Here is an 18119-nt window from a genome sequence, read left to right as displayed (position 1 = left end):
CAGCCTTGGATTATAGCTAAGAATAATTTATTGCATGTTTAAAAGTCATAAGAGGGTGAATCTTAAAAGTTCTTACCAAAAAAAAAAAAAGTTCTTACCACATGATAAAGTTCTGTTACTATGTGTGGTGACGGATGACAACTAGACTTCTAGTGATGATCATTCCATGATATCAAACCATTACACTGCACACCTGAACTAATAACGTCATATGCTACTTATACCTAATTTTGTAAAATGAGAAGAAAAATGATACTGACACATGGACCACCACCCTCAGAGGTTCTGACTTCATTGATGGGGGGTACATCCTAGGTTTTGGGCTTTTAAAAGGCTCCACAAGTAATGCTGTAGCCCAAATTAAGTAAACTTTGGTGCGTACTGGGATCACCAAGGAACTTGGCAAAAATATGAAGACTGAGGCTCTATACTCCTTTAGAATTCGGGGCTTCTGAACGCCATATCAGTTCTTCAGGTGTTTCTAATAAACACACTAAAACTTGAGAGCAGCTGGTCTAGAGAAATCCTATTTTAGGAGGTCTGGAAGTTTCCATTGGCCAGAAAATGAATATAGATGAGATGTGTCTATGGGCTCTGTGGGGAGCAAAATTCCGAAAACACATCCCCTTCTCCAAAATTCTCATTATTTTGGTTATTCAATAAAACACTTAACTGGGTACCATGATGAAGGGACTTTGCAGGCAGAATTAAGATTACTAATCTTCTGACCTAAAAATAAAGAGATTATTCTGGGTTATTTAGGTAAACCCAATGTAATTACATGAGCCTTTAAAAGCATTAAAAGCATACGAATCAATCAGAGAGGAGGCAGAAAGGAAGATCTTCTCCAGGGTATCTTCCCAACCCAGGGATCAAACCCAGGTCTCCTGCATTGCAGTCAGAGGCTTTAACCCCTGAGCCACCAGGGAAGCCCTTTCTTTCACTTTTAAAAGCATAAGAATCAATCAGAGAGGAGGCAGAAGAGGAAAACAGGAGAGCAGCAGCAGGTAAGTAAATCAAAGAGATTCCAAGAGCGAGGACAGTTCAGTGTATATAGTGAGTTCTGAGATATACGGACCATGGCCAAGCACAAGAGTGTGGCCTTTAGAAGCCAAGATGGCCTTACATCGACAAACAGCAAAGGAATGGAGACCTCAATCCTACAACTGCTTGAAGTGTTAGTGAAAGTGTTAGGTGCTCAGTTGTGTCTGATTCTTTGAAACCTCATAGTCTATCCATGAGTTCTCCAGGCAAGAATACTACAGTGAGTTGCCATTTCCTTCTTCAGGAAATCTTCCTAATTCAGGGATTGAATCTGGGTCTCCTGCATTACAGGCAGATTTTTTTACTGTCTGAGCATAAACAACATCAATTGTTATAACATCTAACAATTACTATTGCTGCTGCTGCTGCTAAGTCACTTCAGTCATGTCCGACTTTGTGTGACCCCATAGTCAGCCTCCCACCAGGCTTCCCTGTCCCTGGGATTCTCCAGGCAAGAATACTGGAGTGGGTTGCCATTTCCTTCTCCAATGCATGAAAGTGAAAAGTGAAAGTGAAGTCGCTCGGTCGTGTCCGAATCTTCACGACCCCATGGACTGCAGCCTACCAGGCTCCTCCATCCATGGGATTTTCCAGGCAAGAGTACTGGAGTGGGGTGCCATTGCCTTCTCCAATTACTACTGAAGAACAGCAAAAGAGACCCCTAACAAAGAAAGTATCCCCTGCCCCCAAGCCCCACGAAATCTGAATTTAGATAAGCCTAAATTTATGCAATGCAAATATTCTAATTCCTTCCTTCAACATTTCTATAGAATGAAGATTAAACAAGTTGGATTCAATACTCCTGTTTATGTCGGCTCTCTCAAAAGCTCACTAAAAAATAGTAAAAATAATAATAATAGCCAAATTTAAACCACACGGATAAAAAAAGAAAACAGTGAGTCTTAAAATTTTAGATGACAGAAAGATAGAATAAGTGATACAGACAAGTGACAAGAAAAGCTGAAACCCAAGTGACTAAGTCACAAGACAACTACAAAAGTGGCTTCAGACCATGTAACCCATAAAAGCTCAGGGATCAGAAGCACCAGGAGACTCTAATGGTGGAGGTTTATAATAGAATAGATTAATCTTCCAGAATTCTTCCTAAGCCCATGAAGTTAGGAGCCTGCCCAGGTAGAATAATAGAAGGTTACTCTCTGGAGACCCTGAGCCAGCAAACACTGGGTTTGGGGATATCTGGCACAGGTGAGGGCAGTGGTAAAGCAAGTGAAACTCTGTACACTGAAGTTTAAAATTGCTTTTCTATTCTTGGCTTTCAGGAAACTGACAATTGAACCTGTCAAAAGCAGTATTTTTTCATAATTTCTTTCCAATAAAATTAACCCTTCTAGAGAAAGAAAGCTTCAGGAGCTGAATTCTAGAATCTTCCCAATGGAATAGAAAAGCTCCATGTTAACTATGCAATCCTGAGGACCACCAGTCCATTAATTCTCCCCATGCAGAAAAAGAAAACTCAATTAGTTTTTTAGTCCTTCCATCTTGAGTCAGAATATACAACTAACATTCCTTAAACCTTTGAGGAATAGCTCTTACATGGAAAACAAAGACCAACATGATCAACTAGAAGTGGGGAAAGTGGAGTTAAGTCAGAGTGAAGAAAAGAATATTAAAAACTTTCATGTATGTTATCAGAGAGATAAGACATGAAAATATATTAGCATGTGTGAAAAATAAGAGCAGGATGCTATATGAATTTTTAGAAAAACAAGAAGGAATTTTAAGAAATTAAAAATATGATGGCAGAATAATTATATTTTAACCCCATAAAGTATTAGAAGATACAGTTGGGAAATCTCCAGCAAGATGAAAAACAAAAAGGTGAAGAGAAGAGAAATAGGAGACAAAAAAGGTAATAGATTATGGGTAAACATAAGAATGTCTATGCAGGAATGCCAATATCAGAGTAATTAAAGGCCTTGAAAGAAAGATCACAGAAAATAGAGATAAAGAAGTAGCATGAGACTTTCTTAAAACTAAAACATAGAAATTTCAGGTTGAAAAGACCCACTGAGGATAATAAAATGAATAAAAACAAAAATATAATGACATTAAGTGATATCATAATGATATTTCAGAATACCAAGATGAAAGAGATAATCAAAATTTCCAGAAAGAAAAAAGTCCCATCACAAACCAAAGACCAGATATTAAAACACTTTCAACTGCAATACTGGAGGTCAGAAGTCAGTGAAGTATGCCATTAAAATTATATGAAAATGATCTTTAACCCAGAACTCTATTCCCAGATAAAACAGCAATCATATGTAACAGGGTAAACTCAATATTAACATCAAAGTGTTATGTCTTAGAAAGCTACTGGGGATTAAATCACCAAATCAAGAGAGCAAACCAAAAAAGAAAAGATCTCAGACCTGGGGGTGATTGGGGGCATGGTGGAATAAGGATTAAGACAGTCTTGAGAGGTGAAAGGCATTCCCAGGATCAGTAAATGGGTGTTCTTGGAAGATGCTGTGCAGAGGGCTTAAAAATCAGTAAAACAAGACTGGAAGATGGGGCAGAGAACTCAGAGAGAAACTGTCTACAGTTAAAAAAAAAGAAAGCAAAGGAAAAAGAGAGACAGCTACCCTATGAATTTGACCAAGTTTCTGAGAGTTTTCCTCATCTGCCTCATAGGTCTATTTAACTCAAAATCTTAGATGTGTATGACCTTGATTTGAAATAAGCTAGTTAAGTTCAATTTTTATTGATAATGTAGCTAACATCTAAATTAACCACTCTTTCCTCAAATGAAAATCCTTCTCTTATTGACATATTTTTCAAATATATTTAAATCATGAAATAAATCAACATAGACCATAATAAATAACTCTTATAAACTGACTCATTAGCTTTTTAGACCCCCAAATTTCCCTCAGCAAACATAGATTCACATATATTTAGTAGTTTTAACTTTCCTATAGTTCTTCCTATTTAAACCATTCAGTTTCTAAGAAAATTATTGGTAGTGTGTATTTGGAAATGGAGTTATAAGGAAAAAATAAGAATTGTGGCAGGATAAATGTATTTTTTCCTGCAACAGTCACTTCTTGCTCAGGAAATTCAGTATTATTTCGCCCTGTGTTAATAAATTCAGTAACCAAATTAGTTACAAAATAATCATTAATAAAGTTTTCTTTCTGTCAGTCATACTGATTGAAATGAGTGCACTATTTTGATCCGCATTACTTTATTTATAGATTTCTCTTCACCTGGAAGTCCCCTGAGATGAGAAACACCACCCTGTCAAATTGATTTGATAAGGTTGCTATTCACCCACCTATACAGCCAAACATTAAATGAGGCTCAGTTCATTTCCTTGAGGGAGTCGTGCTAAATAAAGCAACCTAGGAGAATAAGTTGCGGAGGACAGAATAAAGAATAATGGCAAAAATCAAACATATCTAATACTGCAGAGTTGCTTAAAAGTAAGACTTACTTCTCTCTTGTGGCTTCTGACGTATAATATCTATCATATTTTGTCAAGATAATGTTCCCAAGTTGCACTGTAAGACACAGAGCAGCCTAAATGCCGAAAACATTTTTAGAAAGTGGCACAATGAAGAAATAATACTATTTTTCTACGGGCTCTACCATAAAATTGGATCAAGATATCGCTAAACAATTTATTTTTAAAAGCACATCCAGTTAGATAACAATGATTTCTGGTGTCACATCATCTATTTTAATCTCTGTGAACAATGCACCTTCTTACTCTCTGATCAGATCTACTCCATTGGCCCAAATCACTGAGCTAAAATAAGTGAATAGGTTTATTTCTAATACAGACACACATTCAGTTCTTTTTCATAAAAGTAGGGAAATTCAAGTTGGATGGGATGTTAGAATGCCTCAACAATTTCATTTTGTAGATGAAAACCTGAAGTTTAGAGAAAAATGCATGATTTTTCATTCATTTTTCAGTACATGCTATTTTTTTAATCATCTGAATTTGTTTCTTTCTATATGACAATTAATAATGATAATATTACTAATCACTTACATATGTAAAACATATGTGCATTATCAATTATCATAGCAGGGCTAGTGTTATTTTTATACATGAAGAGTCTGATTCTCAGAGACAGAAGTGAACTCCCTGTTTTGGGCCACGTAGCCAATAAATGGCAGGATGAGACCGTCGAAGTCTGTACAGTTGCGCTGTGCTATTCTGGGTCCCACTGAGACTGGCTGTATCATCTGACCCAGACATAATTGAGAAGGGGGAATAAAAACCCTACCTGTCAAGTTTTTCATAACATGAACTTAAGTTTAGTCACAGAAGCAAGTGAAACTATCATTTGCTTCAACACAGTGCTGCACTATTTCCATGACTAATATTACTGTTATTTTAAAACAGTGAACCAAATTAACAGGGAACTAACTTCCAAAACTGGAAGTTTTTGTTTTTTTTTTTTTAAATATCCAGGTATACCATAGTTTACAAATGTTTCTCAAAACATTAATAACTTTATCCTGTGATTGCCTGAAGTGTTATGTGAAATGAAAGTCACTCACTCTTGTCCAGCTCTTTGCAACCCCATGGATACACAGTCCGTGGAATTCTCTAGGCCCGAATACTGAAGTGGGCAGCCATTACCTTCTCCAAGGGATCTTCCCAAGCCAGGGATCAAACCCAGGTCTCCTCCTTTGGTGGCAGATTCTTTACCAACAGAGCTACCAGGAAAGTCTAATGTGTTATGGCTACGGTTGAATTTAATGATAAAGATGTATGTTAACACAATTGTAAAAATGCTACTATCATAACTTTAAATGAAGGTTAATTTTAAATAACCTATCATTTTAATGATATAAAGAGAAGGAAACAGTACATATAACATTCAATGTAAGTCAAGGTAATATAGAATTAATTTATTACTATATAATACAGTAATGCTATTTTCAAGGTAGACACAAGGAAAGACTATTTTCTTATGTTCTTGAAACATCAATACAAGACAAATGCTTGTTAGTCTCATATCTGCTAAACAGTAAATCAGGCTACAGATATCTGTCTTATTATTTTTAACTAGAATTATAGAAGTCAAAATATAAAAATGAAAATGGCCTAATTCTGCTATGTTTAGGGATTTAGAGATTTCCTAATTTGTTTAGATTAGGAATAGCAGATACATTTTCTTATTGGAAATCTATCACTTGCTACAACTCCATATACTCTGCACTTCACAGTATTTGTTCTTTAAATTTTAATCATTGAAATTAATACTTAACTTCCATTGGTGAAACTTGAGTTACCAAATTATCTTAAATATTCAAAAGGGTGTTTAATCATTTTTGAGTCAGAAACCACTTTGGGACTCTAATGCAAGCTACTGACTCTTTACTCACAAGAATGCACTTGAACTCCTACACATACTGGGACCTATCTTTTAAAGGAATTTATAGATACTCAGCAATTGAGAACTTCTGCCACACATCAACTTAAAATAGAGAAATATTGTGAACTGAAAATTCATCTGCATGGAGCTTTTCTCAAATTTTCTGAATTTTTAAAATACTATCTTATGGCTTAAGGATTATATCAAGTTATAAAATATATTTATCAATCCTCCTGAATTTTCACAGCAGTAATCATTAGCATTAGTTTATCTTAATTATTTTTCATTTCAGCCAGGATGACAAAGGTTCTCTTCTTTCTTTGTGTATTTGTTTATAGCCTAAAAAGACATCTCCCTGAGTATCTACTGAATTACTGTAACCTTTATTTGCATATGGGCTTCCCTGATAGCTCAGATGATAAAGAATCTGCCTGCAATGCAGGAGACATGAGTTTGATCCTAGGTCAGGAAGATCCCCTGGAGAAGGGAATGGCTATCCACTTCAGTATTCTTACCTGGAGAATTCCATGGACAGAGGAACCTGGTAAGCTACAGTCCATGGAGTCTCAAAGAGTCAGACACGACTGAATGACTAACCCTTATTTGCATATAAAGCTCCAGTATCTAAAAGCTTCCTGAAAACAGGGACAATGCAGAAACAGACACAGAGAAAAGAGGACGAGGAGACACGAGGAGACACGAGACACGAGGAGACGGGAGGAGAGGGTGGGCTGGGAGGGAGACGGGAGGCAGTTCCAAAGGGAGTGGGTATATGCATACCTATGGGTGATTCATGTTGAGCTTTGACAGAAAACAGCAAAATTCTGTACAGCAATTAGCCTAAAATAAAAAAATAAATAAAAAGAAAAAAAATACTTTTACACATTCTGGGAAAAATGTCAAAAGACATTGCTGAAATTTGTACAATTTTAGCAAGAATCATCGAACCAGATTGAAGACTTTCTAATGTGGAAGAAAATAGAGCAGGAGTGATAAAAGAGAAAACTATATGAAGCTTTAAGGAGAGTTAAATATGAATTATTGATTTGGGAATGGACCCAAGTGAAACAGCATACATAAATGTTAAGTTTCCTAGAAAAACAATCAGCTAATTCATAAAAAAAAAATTAAAAAAGAAAAAATGGTTCCCTGAGGAGACCTTACAAACAGCTATGAAAAGAAGAGAAGCAAAAGGCAAAGGAGAAAAGGAAAGACACAGCTATTTGAATGCAGAGGTCCAAAGAATAGCAAGGAGAGATAAGAAAGCCTTCTTCAGTGATCAATGCAAAGAAATAGAGGAAAACAACAGAATGGGGAAGACTAGAGATCTGTTCAAGAAAATTAGAGATACCAAGGGAACTTTTCATGCAAAGATGGGCACAATAAAGGAAAGAAATAGTATGGACCTAACAAAAGCAGAATATGTTAAGAAGAAGTGGCAAGAATACACAGAAGAACTATACAAAAAAGATCTTCATGACCCAATCACGATGGTGTGATCACTCACCTAGAGCCAGACATCCTGGAATGAGAAGTCAAGTGGGCCTTAGGAAACATCACTACAAAGCTAGCGGAGGTGATGGAACCAGTTGAGCTATTTCAAATCCTGAAAGATGATGCTGTGAAAGTGCTGTACTCAATATGCCAGCAAATTTGGAAAACTCAGCAGTGGCCACAGAACTGGAAAAGGTCAGTTTTCATTCCAATCCCAAAGAAAGGCAATGCCAAAGAATACTCAAACTACTGCACAATTGCACTCATCTGACATGCTAGCAAAGTAATGTTCAACATTCTGCAAGCCAGGCTTCAACAGTACATGAACCGTGAAACTTTCAGATGTTCAAGCTGGATTTAGAAAAGGCAGAGGAACCAGAGATCAAATTGCCAACATCCATTGATCATCAAAAAAGCAAGAGAGTTCCAGAAAAATATCTACTTTTGCTTTATTGACAATGCCAAAGCCTTTGACTGTGTGGATCACAATAAACTGTGGAAAATTCTTCAAGAGATGGAGATACCAGACCACCGTAGCTGCCTCCTGAGAAATCTGTATGCAGGTCAAGAAGCAACATTTAGAACTGGACATGGAACAACAGACTGGTTCCAAATTGGGAAAGGAGTACATCAAGGGTTGTATACTGTCACCCTGCTTATTTAACTTATATGCAGAGTACATCATGAGAAATGGACTGGATGAAGCACAAGCTAGAATCAAGATTGCTAGGAGAAATATCAATAATCTCAGACATGCAGATGACACCACCCTTATGGCAGAAAGTGAAGAGGAACTAAAGATCCTCTTGATGAAAGTGAACAAGGAGAGTGAAAATGTTGGCTTAGAACTCAACATTCAGAAAACTAAGATTATGGCATCTGGTCCCATCACTTCATGGCAAATAGATGGGGAAACAGAGCGAAACTCTTTTGGGGGTCTCCAAAATCACTGCAGATGGTGAGTGAAATCATGAATTAAAAAGATGCTTGCTCCTTGGAAGAAAAGTTATGACCAACCTAGACAGCTTATTAAAAAGCAGAGACATTACTTTGTCAACAAAGGTCCATCTAGTCAAAGGTATGGTTTTTCTAGTTGTCATGTATGGATGTGAGAGTTGGACTATCAAGAAAGCTGAATGCCAAAGAATTGATGCTTTTGAACTGTGGTGCTGGACAAGACTCTTGAGAGTCCCTTGGACAGCAAGCAGATCCACCCAGTCCATCCTATAGGAAATCAGTCCTGAATATTCATTGGAAGGACAGATGATGAAGATGAAACTCCAATACTTTGGCCACCTGATGCGATGAACTGACTCATTTGAAAAGACCCTGATGCTAGAAATGATTGATGGCGGGAGAAGAAGGGGACGACAGAGGATGAGATGGTTGGATGGCATCACCGACTCCATGGACATGAGTTTGAGTATACTCTAGGACTTGGTGATGGACAGGCAGGCCTGGTGTGCTGCAGTCCTTGGGGTCACAAAGAGTCAGATATGACTGAGCAACTGAACTGAATTCATAAAAATGATTTATCAGTTTTCTATTTTATGTTCATGGTTTTAGTGGAGAGAATAAGGAAGCCTGCTGCTCCCAAACAATGCACCCTGCTCTTCCTGGAAATAGTCTAAGCCAGAGGAAAAGCAGTATCTTGCTTAGAAGAGGAGTGAAACAGTTATAAGCCAGCCAAGAAAAAACCTTTAGTAAATAAGCAATATTGTTTATAATGGGAAAATAAGATTACTCCCACCCCCACCAGCAGCCATACATTGAACTAAATTGTGAGATCTTAACAATCACTTTGTCATTGTTCATTGAAGAAAGGAAGGTGGGAATGGGGAGAGAAAATAAATCAACATCTTTTAAGAATATATGGCTTCTTAGGTTTTTCTTGAATATTAACATATTCTTGTTAAATATTCGTAATACAACCTAAAGACAGACATAATTATTTCTGTATTATCAATGAAGAAATGGTAGCTAGGAAAATTTCTCCAAGATGCCCAGATATTCAGTGCCAGAGGCAAAACTCCAGTAAAAATGTGTCTGAATCCATCTTTCTCTTTCCACCTACTTCACAATATTACCTAGGACATAGAGGAAATGAGGACATAAAGTAAAACAGCACATTTGTGAAAAAGATTTTGGTTGAGGTTGATGGTAATAAAGGTAGATTTCAGGGAAGGAGACAACACCTTCTATATTTGCTTCTACTATTATTTTGGATATTGGGATTCACACAGATACATGGTGAGTAAGAGGGGAAAAATAAGTTGTTTAGCACTGACAGCCAAGAGTGATCTCAACATAAAGTTAAAGAGCTGCGTGTGAAGTCCTGTGAGGAGGCAAAGATCTCCAGGGGTCAGTGAAAAGCAGACTGCTTTAGAAGTGAAAGATGTAAAAATCTAGATGGTTTATTTCATTAAATAAGGTATGTGAGTCAAAGGCAATGAGGGAAGCATGAATTAGTAATATATTTCATGTGAGGTGTCTGATTTATACCATTTCTCCATGTTTAAACTATATTATGATTTCAGTGGCTGAGAATGACCTGTGGGTATGCCTTGGATCAAAAAAAAAAGCAATTCTCTCCTTTTGTCTTACAGAAAGAAAGCAGAAGTTCTCATCTACAGACTATTTTTCTTGACGCAGTATTTATATTTTCCTTACTTTCTTAATAATGCTTTTTCTACCTTGTTAAATTTAGTTGAGCATATTCAGAGTAGTTAAATGCATAACCCAATTTGACATCAACAAGAAGCAATATCTTATGCCTCAGTACATACTTACGATTCCACCCTACCTTACATACTCTAAAGTGTTCTCACCCCATCACTTCATCCACTCGTGTCATTTCCACTCAGCTACTCCCTACTGGAGACTAACAATACACAATTGAAAGCCAATGGTAAATGCTATCTTCCATGAAAAGTTCTACTGAAAAGTCCATTGATACTTTGATAATAAAAATTTAGAGAGATCAAATGAATTTACCAAGAAACAGTCACCAGTCTTGATGGATATGACCAGCCTTGATGGTACGAGGTCCTTAGGGTGAAATTGTTTTAATAGTCTAAGAGGTAATAAAAAGTCACATCCATAGGGCTTTGTAGATCCTGAATCTACCTTATCTATTGGAGGGTTGAACAACAGCAAGAGATGTTACGACTTAAATATGAACACAGCAACCCACTCCAGTAGTCTTGCCTGGAGAATCCCACAGACAGAGGAGCCTGGTATGCTATGGTACATAGGGCCACAAAGAGTTGGACATGACTGAGGTGAGTTAGCACACACACACACACATACACACACACAATCTCTATTTGCTAGGTTGATAACAAGCAGAGGAAAGCAGCTAAGAGAGGATGTAGAGACAACAGCTTATTAATGCAACTGTTGCAGTGTTCAAGATAGAGCGTGATGGTGGCTTGGGCAAAGTGTTTCTCCATCGCAGAGAACAAGGTAAAGATACTGCCTGAAGATCTGGAGTGAAAAGTCCAGTGGAAATTGACAGTGACACTAATCCTCTGTCTGGGGCAATATGACGCCAAATGCAGTAACAGAGGAACTGAGTCAGGCCCACCTCCTTGGAAACTAGTGTGGGTCCATATAACTCTGCCCGTTGACAACACAGTGACCCAGGGATGGTTTAAGCACCATTTCAGATCCTCTGTTTCAGAATCCAGTGTCTCTTCACTTCCATTCCTCCCTTTTGAATCCTACTCATATCCGATTGCATCCATCAATATCACCTCCTTCCTGAGCCTTCAGGATTACAACAAGATTTGCTCTCTCATTCCTCTGGACCACCTTAGTACTTCTTAAGAGTCATGTTTTCCTTTGATTGTCCATATCATCTGCCTTGTGACATCATTTACCTAATATCAAATAAGCGTGCATTCTGTGCTAGGCTTCATATTAGGAAACTCTCTGAAAGCACTTCATTATGTGCTTTGAACATGGGAAGCCCTTGAATAAATGGAAGAATGAATAGACTTTTGGCTGAAGATGAGAGCAGAAGTCAGGTTTGCTAACTTCTAGGCAAATGCTGCCTCCCCTCTACCCAACTCAATACCTCAGCAAACTCCAATGTCCTTACCTCTACAGAGACAGCAAAATAGGCCATCAAATACTAAGTGCATGTCAGTTTGGATAACTGGGCCTATTGCATGCGTCAGTTTTTACAGAGTAAGGCAATTCACATCAACTGAACAACTTTTAGACCACTCAGTTTATGAAACAATGAATTATGCCTACATTAACTCAGTTTTATCTGTAATATCTGAAAAGACAACACAGGTATAAGTAAAATACTGATGATGCAATAAAGATGATTCTTATATCACCTTACACAAGCCCCATTCGTCCATCTCTCTTTCTGAGAATCATCCTATCTTTACTTATTATTAATAACCCATAAGAAACTCCTTTAAAGAAACAGAATTATTAGCCATTGAGTATTTCACTAGGTACTAATACTGTATATGTACTATCTTTATTCTTAACTTATATACTGAGATAGCCAATATATTTCACACTTTACTAGGTGAAGAAACTAGAGAGCTTAAGAAATCTTCCTAAGATCATATACCTAGTAAATGAACTTGACACTTGAGACAGTTTCCTATTATGATGTTTCTGTGTTGTAAACATGTATTTCCAAAGGTCTAGTTTTTTAGTCCTTAAGAAATAAAAGTCTACTACTCTGGAGGCAACAGCAACTTCTCATTAAAAATAAATAAATAAATGAATACACACACACACACACACACACACACACACCTAGGTCCTTTCCATTTTCTTCTGGCGCTAATAACTAGCATTAGTTGGAAGATGTTATTTTTGTATTAGGCCTTAAATTGAAAACAATAAGTCAAAATGAATGTTATTTTATGCAAAACACTTGAATTGCATTAAAATCCAACATGTCATATGAGGCTGATTTCCATGGAAAAGAATAAGAGAATGAGAGTACGTGTTTAAAAATAACACACTGGAACCAAAAGGAATATCACCAAGACTCAAAATAGAAGGATACATATTTCCTTGTAATTTTAAGGAGAAAGATGTGCATAATTCATTCATTTTAATTAATTACCTAAAAGTAATTTAATGATAATTTCCAAATTTGATAATCATCACATAAAAAGACATTTTAAAAACATTTTGTGTTTCAAAAGTATTTAAAAGAAATTTTGAGAACTTATTTCAGTTAAGTATGAATGATGTCCGGAGAAGGCAATGGCACCCAACTCCAGTACTCTTGCCTGAAAAATCCCATGGACAGAGGAGCCTGATGGGCTGCAGTCCATGGGGTCGCTAAGAGTCGGACACGACTGAGCGACTTCACTTTCACCTTTCACTTTCATGCACTGGAGAAGGAAATGGCAACCAATTCCGGTGTTCTTGCCTGGAGAATCCTGGGGACGGGGGAGCCTGGTGGCTGCCGTCTGTGTGGTTGCACAGAGTCGGACACGACTGAAGTGACTTAGCATGAATGATGTCAAGTAAAAGGTGATGAATGGTAAAGTTATAGGAAACTAAAAGACAAAATGCTACATGTAAATAGCAGCTATCCTAGAAATTTATTCCATCCCTGGTTATTTTTTTGTACACTTCTATAGCTCATAGGAAAATGAGAAATTAATGTAGACTACTACTACTACTACTAAATCACTTCAGTCGTGTCCGACTCTATGTGACCCCATAGACAGCAGCCCACCAGGCTCCCCCATCCCCGGGATTCTCCAGGCAAGAACACTGGAGTGGGTTGCCATTTCCTCCTCCAATGCATGAAAGTGAAAAGTGAAAGTGAAGTCGCTCAGTCGTGTCCGACTCTTAGCGACCCCATGGACTGCAGCCTTCCAGGCTCCTCTGTCCATGGGATTTGCCAGGCAAGAGGACTGGAGTGGTGCCATTGCCTTCTCCGAAATGTAGACTAATTCCCTACATTTACTTATGACACAAATGCAGACCAGAGTTTAAGTAAACTACTGAAGGTCATGGATTTACTTAGTATTTTAGAAAGAATTAAGGCTAGAACATTCTTAGAACAGAACCACCCAGTGATTGTATCTGCTAATTTTGATGAATTAAACCATAACTTAAGGGATCATTCCTTGATATTTCAAATTTAAACTCACATATACATTTCCATTCTGTGTCCACTCACACTCGATTTCAAATTTAGAAGCAGTCTCACAGTCCCCGACTTTCACTTTATTATCAATGAAGTGAAGAATTTTAATTACCTAGAAATACTTCCTAGACATTTTGTGAGAAAGAGTCAGACTGAAAAAACCTGCACTGTGGATTCTGTGTATTATGGCTCTCTCTTGGGCATGCTCAGTCATGTCCAATTCTTACAACCCTGTAGACTGTAGCTCCTCTTCCATGAATTTTCCAAGCAAGGTTACTGGAATGGGTTGCCATTTCATCCTCCAGGGGATCTTTCCAACCCAGGGATTATGATTAGGGGAGTAATAGAATTTCCTGTGTCCTTCTGTCATTCTGGAGCCATTCAATATTTTCAGTAGTTCAGTATTAAGAAAACCTGCAGCCTCTCCCAGGTGAGAAGCCAGAGCTGTGGTGCACAGCGGAGAAACAGTAAGTGAGGTGGGAGCAGTGTGCACAGTGTTAAGAGTGAAATAGTCAGCATTCAAAGGATGAGCACCTCTTGGGAGGCTTTATAGTATAACCGAACTGGGAAGGAAAAACCATAGACTTTAAGAATTAGTGCTATGGGTTATGGGCTTCCTGGTGGCTCAGACAGTAAAGAATCTGCCTGCAATGAGGGAGACCTGGGTTCAACCCCTGGGTTGGGAAGATGCCCTGGAGAAGGGAATGGCTACCCACTCCAGTATTCTTGCCTGGAGAATTCCATGCTACAGATTATAATTCAGATCTCCTTTCATGTGCTTTAAGAGATACAGGTGACACTCGTGGTAAAGAACCTGCCTGCCAATTCAGGAGACATAAGAGATGCAAGTTCGATCCCTGGGTTGGGAAGAACCCCTGAAGGAAGGCATGGCAACCCCCTTCAATATTCTTGCCCGGAGAATCCCATGGACAGAGAAGCCTGATGGGCTACAGTCCATAAGGTTGCAAAGAGCTGGACTCGACTGAGTGACTCACTTCACTGGCTATATTCAGTCCTTGTGATTGCCCAAAATAGAGAAGTCACCATTGTGACAATCACATGGTATTAGTGATTAAATTCTTTAGGTCTAATGAAATAGTCCACACTGTGAACTAACTCAGTGGATATAATCAAGGTGATATCATTCCAAAGGAATGGTCCTTGTGGTATTAATGAGGTTAGTGGGACAGGAGCAAAGTAGAAGAACAGGGGGTTGAAGTAGGGTACAGGCAGGGAAACAACAGCCAGAGTATTCTTCATTCTTGGCCCAACCAACTATAGTTAGAAGCTCACTCCTTAGAAACTGACCCCCAGGCTTCAAATCTCCCCTTCAGAAGGTTTATGTCCCAGTGTAGAGTCAGAACCTGGGAACATTTCTTCACCAGAGGAGAAGGAGAAGAAATTTTCAGTCCACCACATTCTGGCTCACTTGAGACTGTGAGTGCTTTGAGGTTAAATACTAATCCCAGTACCTGGGATGGTATCATCAACTCAATGGATATGAGTGTGAGCAAACTCCAGGAGATAGTGAAGGACAAGGAAGCCTGGCATGCTGCAGTCAGTGGGTCACAAAGAATCAGAGACAACTGAGTGAATGAACAAGTACCTGTGTTCTAGCCTGGCAAGATGAGACTAATATCTTGCTCTAAAACTCACCTCCAGTTCCTAGGTTATAGTTCAAGCCAACTGAACCCAAGCTTAATGATTCTTACCCCATATGAGAGTATCTCTGAATCTTAGGCTCTTCCCAACCTAACCTGTAAATTCTTTGGGAATCCAAAGTCAAGCCACTGACCTCTGAGGCCCTATTTCCAGATAAATACTCTTTAATTGTGTCTAAAATAAGAGGTTATAAAGAAGTGATTCCTAAAGCCCTTGCCAATCCCAAAGCCTATTACATTTGGGTCTATCAAATGTCTGGTTCATCATTAAAGTCTCCGATCTAGACCTCCCTTTGGCTGACTCAGACCAAATGATAATAAAAATGGAGAAATGTCTCTGAATTGCAAGGCAGGACTTGTGACAATCAATGGATTAATGTAAGATTTGTGAATTTCTTTGAGCCATGTGAAAAAAGAATTATTGTTATAGAATTATAATTTCTTACATTTTGACATCTGAATTAAAGTACCTGAGCCCTAAGGGGTGAAATCTCATTAAGATTTATGTTATCAATAATAGAAATAGGTTTAAAAAATAATGACATGCTAATTTCTGCATAAATATCATGTACTTTCCAGTTTCTTCTGCTATAAACTTTTGCCAAGTACCAAAGGCACACTTTTACAATCAGTATAGTGAGATTGTAAGTGAGGAATATTAAAAAATATTAAGATCATTTTCTATATTTTGCAGATCTTTTTAGGAAATCTCTCTCTTCCTTCCCTTCCCCACTGCATATACAGAAAAAGAAGAATATGACTTATTTTGCAAGAAAAAGAGATTGAGTGACTACAAATGGTCCTTGCTGGTGGGGGCTAGAGAAAAATCTAAAAAAATTAAGATCTACCAACAAATTAATAAATAATAATTTAAATGTTATTTCTCTACTTCCTTTTAATAGCTCTATACGAGGGGGTCAAGGAAGTGGCCTCATTATCGAACAATCTTCATGGTTAGAAAGTGTCTATCTGGCTATGATGAAAGAGCTAATGACAAGTCAAATAACTCAAAAGGAGACAGTGGACAAGCAAGAATTTTGAATATCTAGACTGCTTTCTAGGCTATAAAGAATGGAACCACTTTGAAGTAATATACAGTGAGTAAATCCTATTCTAGGGTCTTCCAGGTATTGGTTAGAGAAAGTTTTAGAATTTTAATTCTCTAGGTTCATAATCATTATCACCAACAAACCATGCTTATTTAGTACTTTATAAGATTTAGAGAAATTCTAAGTACTTAAATTATTTGAGCCTCCGAAAAACTGTATGAAGTATTTTCAGTGGCCCCATTTTAATATTGGGGGCTTCCCTTATAGCTCAGTCAGTAAAGGATCTGCCTGCAATGCAGGAGACCTGGGTTCGATCCCCTGGGTTGGGACGATCCCCTGCAGAAGGAAATGGCAACCCACTCCAGTATCCTTGCCTGGAAAATCTCACGGACAGAGGAGCCTGGTGGGCTGCAGTCCATGGGGTCGCAAAGAGTAGGACACGACTGAGCGACTCACACACACAACATACACATTTCAATATTAATATATGAACTGAAGAGTCCCCCAGAGGTTTAATGAGTTACTGATAAAACTATCATGCTAGTGAGTGAAAGACTTGAAAAGAGCATTCAGATCTTCTGGCTCTTAGCAGTGATGATAGTATTAAATGAAAGAGTGCATATAAGGTAACTTACGGATTTTTAAAATACCCTTTATCAGGATAAGGAATTTCCCTCCTTTATTTCTAAATTTTGATAGGTCTTATTTATGAATGGGTGTTGACTTTTATCTAATGCTTCTTCTGGATTGATTAAGATAATCAGGACTTTTTCTCCCTTACTTTTGATGACTTATTAGATTGATTGTATGTAAAATACTGAAACAACTTTGCAGGAAACTTCCCTGGTAGCCCAGTGGTTACGATTCCAACTCCTCCTATGCAAGTGGCATGAGTTCAGTTCCTGGTCAGGGAAGTTCCACATCTCACAGGATGTGGCCAAAAATAAATTAATTGCAAGTAAATAACAACCTTGCATTCCTCGGATAATCCTCACTTGGCATGATGTATTACTCTTTATATATGCCTCTATTTCACTTGCATACATCTTGTTAAAGATTTTTATACCTATATTTTTTAGGTATATTCAGTTCTGTTCACTTCAGTCGCTCAGTTGTGTCCAACTCTTTGTGACCCCATGAACTGCAGAGGCCAGGCCTCCCTGTCCATCAACAACTCCCGAAGTCCACCCAAATCCACGTCCGTTGAGTCAGTGATGCCATCCAGCCATCTCATCCTCTGTCATCCCCTTCTCCTCCTGCCCTCAATCCTTCGCAGCATCAGAGTCTTTTCCAATGAGTCAACTCTTCACATGAGGTGGCCAAAGTATTGGAGTTTCAGCTTTAGCATCAGTCCTTCCAAACAACACCCAGG

The 18119-nt window shown here is 38.0% G+C and overlaps 1 protein-coding gene across 15 annotated transcripts in view; it reads right to left on the bottom strand.

The window, feature by feature from the left end:
• The window catches only part of LOC147366710 (uncharacterized), a 1020409-nt gene that overhangs the window by 725329 nt on the left and 276961 nt on the right, over positions 1-18119 (bottom strand). The window contains exon 2 of one of the 15 annotated variants that reach the window (XM_086414230.1): positions 7182-7241. The exons of the other annotated variants lie outside the window; for them this stretch is intronic. Coding sequence (XP_086270356.1) covers positions 7182-7241 — 60 coding nt within the window. The remainder of the gene's footprint in view (positions 1-7181; positions 7242-18119) is intronic. 15 annotated transcript variants of the gene reach the window in all.

The sequence above is a fragment of the Bos grunniens genome, chromosome 8 (assembly GCF_055505025.1).
Source record: "Bos grunniens cultivar Pamir isolate PY7600 chromosome 8, Bosgru_T2T1.0, whole genome shotgun sequence".
In the NCBI taxonomy this organism is placed as follows: Eukaryota; Metazoa; Chordata; class Mammalia; order Artiodactyla; family Bovidae; genus Bos; species Bos grunniens.
The sequence above is the reverse complement of the archived record's forward strand: the minus strand, read 5'-3'. Positions and strand labels throughout refer to the sequence as shown.